Consider the following 12,004-nt stretch of genomic DNA (forward strand, 5'->3'; position numbering starts at 1 on the left):
AGATTACTTCAACCCATACAAAGCCTTCTTACATCTGCACACTTTGTCCTCTTGTCCTTTCTTAACAAAACCGCGAGGCTGTGCTACATAAACTTCCTCAAATATGTCACCATTCAAGAAAGCGGTAACAATGTCTGATTGATGTACATCCCAACCAAAATGAGCTGCCAATGCACATAGAAGATGCACAATAGTCATACGACAAGTGGGAGGGAAAGTCTCTTCATAATCTATGCCTTTTTGTTGTGCATAACCCTTTGCAACAAGTCGAGCCTTATGGCGATCGATCTCACCATTCGGCTTGCATTTCAACTTGTAAACCCACTTCGTACCAATGGACTTTTTGCCAGGAGGCAAATCAGATAAAGTCCATGTGTCATTTTCTATAAGTGCATCATATTCTGATTGCATGGCAGCCATCCAATTTTTTGAATTCTATGCTTCATCAAAAGACAGAGGTTCCTCAACATCATGTAGGTTAGACACAGCCAAAGCATAACAATTTGATGCATAAGATGCATGGTGAGAGTGTGAACTAGTACGACTAGACAAAGGTGCATCCAATTTACTGTCACACAATGTATGCACCAACCATTTTGGCATACCTCTAGCCCGCTCATTTTCAGCCCTTTCCTCATCAAGTACATCATGTACATTTGCATCAGTAATAGGCTGATATGTAACATTTTCAGAAACCCCCATAGGCTGTACATTTGCCTCATTGGAATTTACATTCGAATTTCCACCACTGAAAAGAGGCAACAAAGTGTCATAAATGTTGTGTGAGCTTACATTACTGTCTCTAGTACATGACAGCAAGGGCTGAACACAATCTTCCACAGACACTACATCACGTGAAACCAGAATACGCTTTGTTTGCGGATGATACAACCTGTAACCTTTGCTTTCAGCACTATAACCAACAAATATACATTTGATAGCCTTATCATCCAATTTTTTGCGTTGGGTTTGTGGCACCAAATCATATGCCAAACAGCCAAAAACACGCATGTTTCTGCACAAAATGACAAAATAGCCTATGCAGACCTGCCTGTAGTGGAAATGAGGCCGAAATGAGCCCGAATAAAAAAACTGAGTACACTGAGCTCTACGAGTCCATCCAAAATATTTATCAACCTACGAACGCTGGCCAAACCTCAATGTAATTGGAGAAAGTGAGCAGGCGTGTGCTGGAGCAGCTGGCGACTAAGCCCGGGAGGACGCAACCTGCTCTGATACCAATTGTTGGAATTAGGGTTGCAGAGAAACGCACACAGCTTGAGAAGACGAAGGAAGCTCAAGGCACACAATAGAGAGTGTGTTACTTAGTGTGCAATGGAAAGATATATAGCCCTAGAGTGATGGGCGTATATACAATGCTCGGGGGAAAAAACCTCCTAAAGAGGAAAAAAATGCCACGACAATCCTAGTGTGTTCACACACATCACTACCACATGTATATGGTAACAGTTTTATTGTAATTATCTTGATAAAATTGAAATGGTTTTGATGCATGAGGAGTTTTTGACTAGATAATGCTACTTATTTAAGAAAAAAACATGTTTTTGACTCCATTGCAAAAATTGCACTTAAAACTTGAGTTTGACCTATGCAACTGACCTTGAAGGGTTAATTCTGATGGTTTTTTGCACTTTAGTGTTGATTGGTTTACTATGATTTGGGGGTCTTTTAGTACCATTGTATGTAAATATTCCCCATCAGCCTTGGTTCTACTAGCTTTTCACCCCTTTTGAACTACAATGTGAGAGGAGTTGGGCCTTTTGGTGTTTGAAATGGTTTTTTTAAAGATATACTTAGAACTACTCTCTTTCAATGAGGAAACATGGTATCTTCATTGGAATTTTAGAATCCCTTTTGGAAGGATGACTATATGTAGCCTGATGCTACTTGGACATGATGTTATACACCTCTAATTTAGCTCTCTCCACTTGACACAGTTAATTAAGTCACTTCACATAGTGATGTTATATGCACATCATTGGGGCTATATAAGCCACCACTTATGTACATTTTTATGGCTCTTCTAATCATTATCATTTCCTTATTTTCAACCGTGTCCTCTTCAAGTGCATCATTTACCTCTACATCAAAAATAGGCTCAACTGTGACATCACTTATAAACTGTGTAGGCCAAATGTTTGCCTCATTTGGACTTACATTTGTGTTCCCAGCATTGAAAAGAGGCAAAAAGGTCTAAAAACTATCTTTTTGAGCCTACACCTATCTCTTTAGTACATGACAACAAGGGCTCAACTACATCTTCCACAAAAACATATCCAAAAGTCAAGAAACATTTTGATTACGTATTATATAACATGTAACCCTTTCTTTTAGCGCTCTAACTGACAAAGATGCATTTGACAACTTTATCATCCAATTTCTTGCATTGTAGTTGCAGCACTAGAGCATAAGCTAACTAACCAAAGACACATAAGTGACCAATAGATGGCTTCCTATCATGCCTTTCCTTATATAGAGTCATATATTGCAAGCTTTGGTGGGACACCAAATTAGATGATCAACAACTTTGTAATAACTGCAACACAACTTTTTCTTTCCTATTTCAGTGGCTTTTCTAGATGTGTTGATGTTATGGGAGGCATTTTTCATAGATGGTTTGCTACTTGAAGAAGGATCATTATTAGTAGTAGCATTGTTATTGCTACCTCTTCTTGTGTAGCAACAAAAGCCTGATCAACATCACGTTGTTTAGCCCTTTTTTCTCTCTTAATCTAGCCTCTTGTAATAGCAAACTCACCAACCCATCAAACTTAACATCCTTGTGCAACGAGCTTCAAAGTTGAAACAAAAGTTTGGTACGAATCTGGTGATGTATCCAATAAAGTTTTCATAAGTAAATGGATATGAACGATTTATTATGCAACAATAAGTTCTCATTGATATCTTTGATTTCATCAAGAAAAATTTCCTTTTTATCTTCCTCATGCACACTCCTTGATTCTAGTTGCTTGCACAGATAGCCGCCTAGCACAAATATGTTATTTTTATCTCATTGCAACCTACATACAATCTAGATAGAATGTCCCAAGCTTGTTTGTTGTTTTTACCGAATGAATGTGAGGAGTAATGGTGTGCTTGATAGATAGCACAATTGATGCATGCACTTGTGCATCTCTACTATCCCAACAACGAGCCTTATTCAGTTGTAGGTAAAAGCAATCGGATCAAAACTGCTAGAACTTGCAACATCCTCCATACAACTAGGATTCACATAACCTCAATGTACATCAAAAGCTTTAACAATGTTCCACACACCCTTGGAAACAAGTACATGCTACATATGTAAGCCCACAATGGACATTTGTCTCCATCCATTTTGTCATCAATAGACAAGATTTTGAAAACATCATCGCTCTTAGCCATAGTGAAAGACTGAATCTAGTGTAGAAAAAGACATGTTATGCAAAAGTTTGTAGTGAAGAAATTCTACACAAAAGGACAAAATTGCTTATGCATATTTGTAGTATTGGAAATGGAGATCAAAATGAGGCTGAAGCAAAATTTTGAGCACACCAAACTCTATGAGATATTCCAAAATACTTATCAACATGTTGATGCTCGCTAAACATCACTCAAATCAGAGAAAGAGAGCAAGGAGGGACGCTGGCGACTATGCTCAGGAGGATGCAACTTGCTTTGATACAATTTGTTGGAGCTAGGGTTGCATGAACGCACACACATGTGGGAGATGGAATAGAAGTTCAATGGAGAATGTATTACGTGGTGTGCAAATACAAGATAAAGTACCCTAGAGTGATGGGCGTATATACAAAGCACGACGGAAAGAAACTTCCTAGAGAGTGGAAAAAGTGCCATGAAGGTCTTAAGTGTGTTCACACACATCACTACCATATACATGCTAGCATGAAAAGCATCATCTTAATCCCTTTGCTCCTTTCTATTGGTATTTAAAATGGTGTTACCTAGCTAGAGACATACTTCTAATGATATACACATATTTGCAATTTGTTGGTTCTTTTCTTCTGGTCTTGTTTTGCAAAAGTGCAAGTTTTTGGAGAGTTAACATTAGTAAGGATAACCTGATGTTGAAGTAGCTAAATTTGAATGGATCTTTTCTTAGAGCTACTAAAAGTAGTTGATGACAATCTAGTTATTAATTGACTTTGGTGATGAAAAAAAAATGGTTCCTTATCTGAGGATTTTTGGGAACTCTAATAGAGCATAGCAATAGTTATTCAATAGTATTTTCTCTTGACGAATAGTGATAAATTATTCTCTTATTTTAAGAAAAAATATTAATATAGATCAAATTGACTTAAAGGAAACCTTTGATTGACATAACAACCTTTTGCCCAGCTGCCTTCTAATGGAAACCAGGACGTGTAAGTAAAAATAAGGCTAAAAATAAAAACATTTGGAAAGAAAGATAGGAAAGATGTAATGGTACCTCAAAGGAATTAATTGCCTCTTTGGTTCTCATTTTTGTTTATTAAAACGATGGCCCTGGTAAAAATACATCAAAACATTTGAAATCTTATATTACTGTATAAGGTCTAATTATATCCGAGTCTGTTGATATGGATAACTATTGATAGGCTTTTTGACACTTGTAAAACGTATCGAAGGTTTTAAAAATGTACTGTCTTGTTTATATGAAGTTAGTTGAGAGTTGATTTCTTGCTTAAGTTAGCTGCAAACCAACCTTGAACATGGAGACTTTACTCATCTATAGACTTACTTCTTGAACATGGAGACTTTACTCATCTATAGACTTACTTCTTGTGTAGAGATATAGGATCATTAGAACGTGTCCTTGAAATGCTTTGAACAAAAAAGTGTTTTTTTGTGCATACACTTTCTTGTTTTTTGGAGCTAGATATCTTTTGCACATGGTGTCCTTTCGTCTTTAAGTAGTTTTACGAAGACTGCTCATATCAATTAAACTTGGCCCCTTTTGAAGTTGATGGCCTCATCACCTTTTTAGCGTTCATGGTTGGGATTTTCCTTAAAAGGTTGATAGCCTCTAAATAGGAGAAAGAGGATGACCTAAACTTGTTTTGATTGTAGTTATGAATATTTGTTGAAATTTTGAAGAGTTTATTGGTTCTACTAGGTTTTTTACTGCATTTTGAGCTAGAATGTGAGAGGAGTTATGCCTTCTGGTCTTTGACATGGTATTTTTTAAGGTATAATGGTTATTGGGTTTCTTTTAGTGTGAGTATGGTATGTTCATTGGAATTTTTGAATCCCTTTTAAAAGGTGGTTCTATGTATAGACATGGTAGCTTGATGCTGCTTTACATGACCAAAATTTTACGAATGCCTTTAATTTTTTTGGTTTTGGGTTTCAGACCCGTTGGCTGGCTGAGCGCCCGCCCTATTATTGCATTCTTTGTTCATAAAGACAATAAGGAGGAGAGAGTCATTCAACTCTCTCATGGTCCACCAAACCTGTGTCTACTATCATCTTCCCCTTCCACTTTTCTCCATCCGTTCTCTTGCACGGATCACCCCGATCCTTCAAGTGGTATCAGAGCATAGGAGGCGAACCCCAGAGCCTCGGCTACCTTGGTGCATGAAGCGACCCCGAGTTTGAAAGCTTTGAAGCTTTGTAGGAAATCAAGCAAGGGAATTCTTTGCCCAACAGGAAATTGAGTGTGTTGGAGAGTCGGGCAAAAGCAAAGAAGATTGAAGCATAAGAAGCCTTTGAAGGCTTGCAATTGAAGGAAATCAACAGTCTTGGTCGACAGCACCTTGGCAGTGGCTTTGAGCTGGAAAGTTGGGGAGATTTAAGAGCTTTTGCAAGGTCGCAGCACATCCGAGGTCAGGCTCGAATGCAAGCCAAGCAAGCTAGGCCTTGAGAGCAATTGGGGCAGCTCTTGGACTAAATTGGGCTTAACTAGGTGCAATCCGACAACAAGGAAAATCGAGGTGAGAAGCAATCACTACCGAGCAAGAGCCTGAGAGCTTGGAGCACTTGGAATTGGGGGCTTGAGAAGTAGGTCACACACTCGCAAAGCAACATGCCGGCACGGAGCAAAAATTGCAGACTTCGTCAGAGCTCGTCCTTTTTTGCAGCTAATTTGAGTTTTGACATAGGCTGTAAACTAGTATGCCTTGATTGCCAAGCTTTGGAGGAGAAGGCATAAAGTTGGAGAGTGTCGGAATGAGTTATGATATGTATAGTGCATAAGTTATTGAGAAGCAATAGCAAGGAATACTATTAATTTGTGCTGAGGGCAAGGTGCAACATTTGTACATGTATAAGTTTTTTGTAAAATATATAAGTTGTTGCTACATGGTTTGTTTCTTATTAGTTGATCATTTTTTGTAGAAGTATTAGACATGGGGTTGCTGGAATGGATTGTCTATTTCTCTTGATGTTATTGCAAGACATTTAGGTAATGTGGACGGACTAGTATGTTGATCAGTCCTTGAGCTGCACTACATGTAGCGGTTGAATCCTAAAATTTGAAAGCTGAATGATGTTCTTGTAGAGAAAAGTAAGAACATAAGCTAAACATAATATAACATTAAGAAAAAAATTCCGAAACATAAGCTAAACAGAACATAACTTAAAGAAAGTCTCACAAATAATAGAGAAACATAACATAAAAATTATCATAGATATTAGAGAAAAAGGCTCTTGAGAAGTAATTTAATACAGAAGAGAAAACTGAATGAGAGTTGCTACCTTAGAACAAAGATTAAATTTCATTGCACGCTATATTTTTCTATGGTGTTTTAAATAATAGTATTTCTTGCAGTTTGGAGGACGTCCCTTCAAATTATTGTATCCTTTGGTGGACGTTGCATCTTGAGTAATTATCTCTTGTGCTTCCAGTGCAATAGCAGTGCTCCTATCGTGTGTATTGTGCAGTACATGAAACTCGAAGTTTTGACAAAATGGGGGAAAGGACGACACATCATGTTTCATCCGTTTTGGTGGATTTGTCATGTGTGCTCTTTTCCTAGCTTCAAAATCGGATGTCATGCCTATGTAAACACGGTTATTGATTTTGCACCTAATAGAGTAAACTATGTAGTTCTCTTCGTTTGTCGTTGTCTTTTGGCAGTTGGAGCAGCGTTGAAACGTGTTGCTTCCTCTTGTGAAGTTGTTATGTTGTTGGGGATCTCCTTGTTGGTTTCGTTGTCGATGTCCTGCACTGAAGTGATGTGCTCAATTAGTATGTAATCAGATAATAATCAGATAATTATATTCTATAAGGGGTGCATATGGTTACCATGTAGCGGTTCAAGCTTTAGAAATGGATCAATTGTCTCACCAAACCGGGCATCAAAAAGGTGTCTATTAAAATGCCATGTGAATTTCTCATCAGTTAAGATTGCTCTCTCGTTCCCTTTGAATTCGTTCCCAAACTCTTTGACCATGTTGGAAAGTGCCTGGCTTGCTGTATTCTTGTCGAGAACGACCAATTTGGCAAGGGAAATTCTGTAACCGTAGTGCAGCATCTCGATTGCATAGGTGGTGATTCCAGCAGTCTTTGTGTTCAGTATTTCTTGGGCTTCTGTGTCTAGCAGTAGTTTGTTTGACTCATCAAAGTCAATGCCCAACGATAGCAGTATCTCTTTTTGTAAGCCTGTAGAAAAAAAAGGATAGATGTTGTAGAAGCAACCAAATTTGTTAATGTTTAGTGTTTGCAATACAAGAATATGAAGAGCTCGAAGTACCTGTTGCCAACTTTAGCTCGTTATTTCTATATTCTTTGTTTCGATTGCTGCATTTATTGATGTATGAGTGGAGAAGCTGAGTCGTGCGGAACCCCTCAATGAATGCACTCGGGGCCTCGCCAGCCATATTTGCTAGTCGAATCTGATTTGAAGATGGGTATACAGAATAATTGTTTTTTGGTTTTGAGGTAGCTGCCATGTTGAAGAATTTATCAAATATTTGAATGATAGAGAAAGAGAAATATGATGGTTGAGTTTTCTACATATTGAATGGCATAAAATGTAGCTACAAAATAAATTAATTCAAGGAATGGTTACCTGATCGGTGTCCATGAGGAGATGCTGGAGGTTGTTACTTGCTATGAAGGAAATCTGCAGTCAAGAAAACTGTCGTCAAAGAATTGATTGTGTAGTCCATGCACCTTACGAGATGAAAGACCGAAAGAGCTAGAGGACTTGTTTGTGAAAATAAGCCAAGAAATGTCTAAAAATAAGTGAGGAAATGTCTAACCATTGGGGGAGTGTTCTACTGGCTGACCAGAACATCCTTGGGGTTGGGATGTTCAATATTTTGAGATGGCGTCTTTCTGTCACACGAGAGAACATGATGTATGCCAATCCTGGGGCAAAAGCTTGTTTTATAATGAGGATGGCTTTCTTTGATATCGTAGCTCCTTGAGATTTGTGTCCAGTGATTGTGTACGCGAGTGACAAAGGGAATGTGCTTTTGTGGAACCATTTGCAATTGATTGCTCTTGTAGCATGTTTAGTCCTTCGTGTTGTCATGGTGGTATTAGTGGAAAGTAACATTACTTCTATAGCAGCAATTTGACCGGTACAGTCGTATGAATAGGAAAGTGTATGACAAGTGGATTCATTCGCGGCACCCATAGCCAAGTTAATGTTTTCTGTAATCATACATCTAGCCCCAATCGCAGTATTGTCCATCTCATGGAATGCCTTGTCTTGGAGCCATTCTTGCAGTAATGGTTCGTCAAGAGCATTGGTCTTCAGTGGAATGGCAACAATATCAGATGCCGAGAAGGAATTTTGCAGAATCAAGTTGTTGTACTTATATACGTCCTCCCTATGAGTACATATCAGTGTAGTAGCATCATCAATTACTCGTAGGAGTTCAGTTTCATTAATTACACATTGTGAAAGCGTTTCTGCTATCTGTTGTTTTGTTGGTTGCTTGACACATATCGTATCCAAGAATTGGACATAAGCGGGGTCTGCAGCATGGCGAACTGAGAAGGTCATGTTGTGGGTAGTGGCTGCAGCGATGTAAGCTGAGTTTTGTATGTTGCAAACATGGCATAATGGCTCCTGGTGATGGCAGACTGGAGGAAGTTGCGCCAAATCCCCAAAAAGCAAGATGAGCTTCTGACTGAATGGGTCAAGAAGTGTTCCGTTGTTGATGTTAACTATCTGGCGAACGACCATATTGAAGATTGTACTCGTTAGCATTGATATCTTGTCTATGATAATGACATTGGCACCATGTATAGCGACAAATCTTTCATCTGTGGGATGAATTGCTTGTGGAAAATGATGTCTGGAACAAGGAATCCTAAATTGATAGTGGACTATAGTTGCAAGGCTACTATGACGAGCAGCCGCTGCTCCAATTGATGCAGTCAGGATAACGGTCTTATTATTTTTTATGAATCTTGAGGTGAAGAATTTTATGAGGAATGTTTTTCCACATCCTGGACCGCCTGTAATGACATGGAGGCCATTACTTAGGACTGATATACGATCGAAGATTTCTTGTTGTTGAGAGGTCAGAACTGCATTGTTGGTCTCAGCAAACTCTTGCAGTAGCTTCAGCATTCTAGCACGGCTTTGAGATACTCCTGGTTCAACTGTGTCATTCACTGTACAAGTGAGTGGATCTTCACGATTGAGGATGAACTTTTGTTTATGAGGTTTAAAGTGTGTCTTGTATTTTCAGAGACGAGCATATTGCGTTGGGTGTGCTCATTTATGTACATCTCCAAGTCTTCATCATCAAGAATCATCCGACGGATTTTGCACTCCAGGAAGTAAGAAGAGGGTGTGTTGGTTGGTGATAGAAGTTCCATCTCATTCCTAAAGGGAAGTTTTATCCAACAAGACATTGAAGAAGAATCCCTTTGTTTGATGGCCAGGATCATACTCTGTAAATCTGACGAGGCGTTGTTTCTCTATGATGCTATTGTTATACGCATCACGAAAACTCACTACAGGAGTATGTTCATGTGGCTTTAGAATTTTGTATCTTTTGTGGTAGTCATAGAATGTAATCTTTTCAAAATGAAGGGGCCTTGCACAATACAAATCAATTGGATGCATGACTATAGTCTGGCTACGAGATAGCAACCATTGCCGTAGTGATGGTGAAGAGGAGTCGATGTATTCAACCCGTTTACTCCTTGTGATGATTGGAATCTTCAAACAGTTGATTGCTGCCTCTGTTGCAAATATTGGCTTTGATAATACAGGGGCTGCAATTAGTTGAAGCTTTACTTTGTCCAAGCCGTGAATTCCAAGCCTTGCTGCATCATCTGTGGAGAGGTTCAGTTTTCCAAGGGGTTCTGGTTTCATTGCATATTTGAAAAGGTAATGCGATATAGATGAATTTGTGACTCTTTGAATATTCATGTGTGCCTTCCATAGGAGCAAGATTGTGGGATGGTACGGGACAACATTTCGATGGTCATACCCAGGACGGTAGTAAAGCCATCTAGCAGTACAGGCATCCATAGTTGAAGTCGTGTTGTATTGTGGTTCAAACGGGAAGCCGTATTTGCATACTCTAGCTGATCCCATAACTCTGCAAGACTCTCTGCATCTGTGTATTTGTTTTGTGGTAACGAGGGTGCACAGTCGGTGGTGAAGATGTCTTGTGATTCTGCTGGTATGTATGCAGCAATCTCGTTTGTAACTTGGCACAAATATTCGTTAGAGATCCACAGTATGACATGTGCATGCAGTGAGCCTCGATTTGCACTTCGCAGCACACCATATGATGCTCTACATGGCCAATTATGCTACTTCCATTGATGATGTATTTATTCAGGAAAGCGTGTAAGCGAAGGTGAAACAGTGTTGCACACTTCATAGGGCAATCGTTCCACTTGAAGTCTTGGTTGTAGCCTTGAGAGAAAGTTTTTCAATTTCGATGACTTCTTGCCATGTTGTTTGGGAAACCTCATCAGCAGTGAATGTCAAGAACAGATGTGGTAGTTCCCATGTGTCCACCATTGTTATGAGGTCTCTCAAGTTTTGTCGATGCCATGGTGGAGTACCGGACATTGTGGTGGCTGGGAGATTGTATCGAATAATATTCTTTATTGCGTCATGTGTAGATGCCGTGGTGTGTGCTCGTTTGTAGTTATCAATATCCCTTTGCAAAAATGTACTATTTGTGGAGTTTTCAATCATGATAGCTTGTTTCAATTGGTACATAGCAAATATTGCTTGTACAATGTGTACACAGAGAAGGAAGTTCCGATTCTCATTCTAATGTATTCACTAAAGTCGAATTCTCCTTGGTAGTTTCCTTTTCCTGTGGGAAAGAGGAAAGGGAATATCCCTGATTCTAATGTAATATCCTGCACTTCAGATTCATGAGACGGAAGTCCATTGTATTGAAAGCTGACTGTCCACTCGCTTAGATAAGTGGTATCACGTATTTGTATGGAACCAAACTCGTGTTTGTCTTAGCAATAAATGCAGTTTTCTTTGTTGTGCTGAACAAATTTTGCAATATGTTAATTTCACATTGTGCTTCTGCTTGTTGCATAAGTTCAAATGGATTGTTCTCTGAGTGGTCCCTTACGATATTTTGTATAGCTGATGTTGATAGAATACAAATAGATGTCCTTTTGTTTGGCTGCTCAGCGGTGTACCGATACATCTTGAGAATTGGATTATTCTTTATGTTGTATGCTAGCACTGCTGCTAGTGACGTGTTTGCAAGTAATGAAGTTGGCCGAGACATGTTTTGCTTTGTCGACCATCAGATTAGTGGATTGTCGAGTAGCGACTTCTATCAAGCAGGCCTTTTGCAATCGCAGTTGCTATTTTTGTGACGCTGATTGTAACATCGATGACGCTAAGGAGTTGCAAAATTAGTTGATTTGTGTTTAGGATGGCTTGTATGTAGTCAGGTTGCAAGATGACTACGCTACTTGCTCTTGAACTTTTCAGGCACGCAGAATAGCAAGTCCAATTCACTTTGAGATTATGCATTGCAGTTGTTTGCAATAAGGGTGTGTTTGCTAGCTTCGTGCGTGTGGTATTAAGACCATCGTTCTGGGTAT

General features: G+C 39.1%; 1 protein-coding gene across 1 annotated transcript; it reads right to left on the minus strand.

Moving 5' to 3' along the window:
• Positions 1 to 7,040: 7,040 nt before the first annotated feature.
• LOC147416606 (uncharacterized) lies at positions 7,041 to 9,140 on the minus strand. Its single transcript, XM_086508226.1, has 5 exons — positions 8,508 to 9,140; positions 8,013 to 8,066; positions 7,695 to 7,953; positions 7,247 to 7,603; positions 7,041 to 7,168 (listed from the first exon to the last, which is right to left on the minus strand). The coding sequence occupies exons 1-5, from the start codon at positions 9,138 to 9,140 to the stop codon at positions 7,041 to 7,043; spliced, it is 1,431 nt and encodes a 476-aa protein (XP_086364352.1).
• Between the last annotated feature and the right edge of the window lie 2,864 nt (positions 9,141 to 12,004).

Source organism: Adiantum capillus-veneris, unplaced genomic scaffold, assembly GCF_014529385.1.
Source record: "Adiantum capillus-veneris isolate H3 unplaced genomic scaffold, ASM1452938v2 Hic_scaffold_765, whole genome shotgun sequence".
Lineage (NCBI taxonomy): Eukaryota > Viridiplantae > Streptophyta > Polypodiopsida > Polypodiales > Pteridaceae > Adiantum > Adiantum capillus-veneris.

Excerpts from the sequence above, each read along its gene's own strand:
- LOC147416606 (XM_086508226.1), bottom strand. The coding sequence starts at position 9,140 with ATGGTCGTTCGCCAGATAGTTAACATCAACAACGGAACACTTCTTGAC. Across the intron at positions 8,067-8,507 it reads GTCAAATTGCTGCTATAGAA|ATTTCCTTCATAGCAAGTAA; the intron begins GTAATGTTACTT and ends TCTTGACTGCAG. Across the intron at positions 7,954-8,012 it reads TCCTCATGGACACCGATCAG|AAAACTCAACCATCATATTT; the intron begins GTAACCATTCCT and ends TTCAATATGTAG.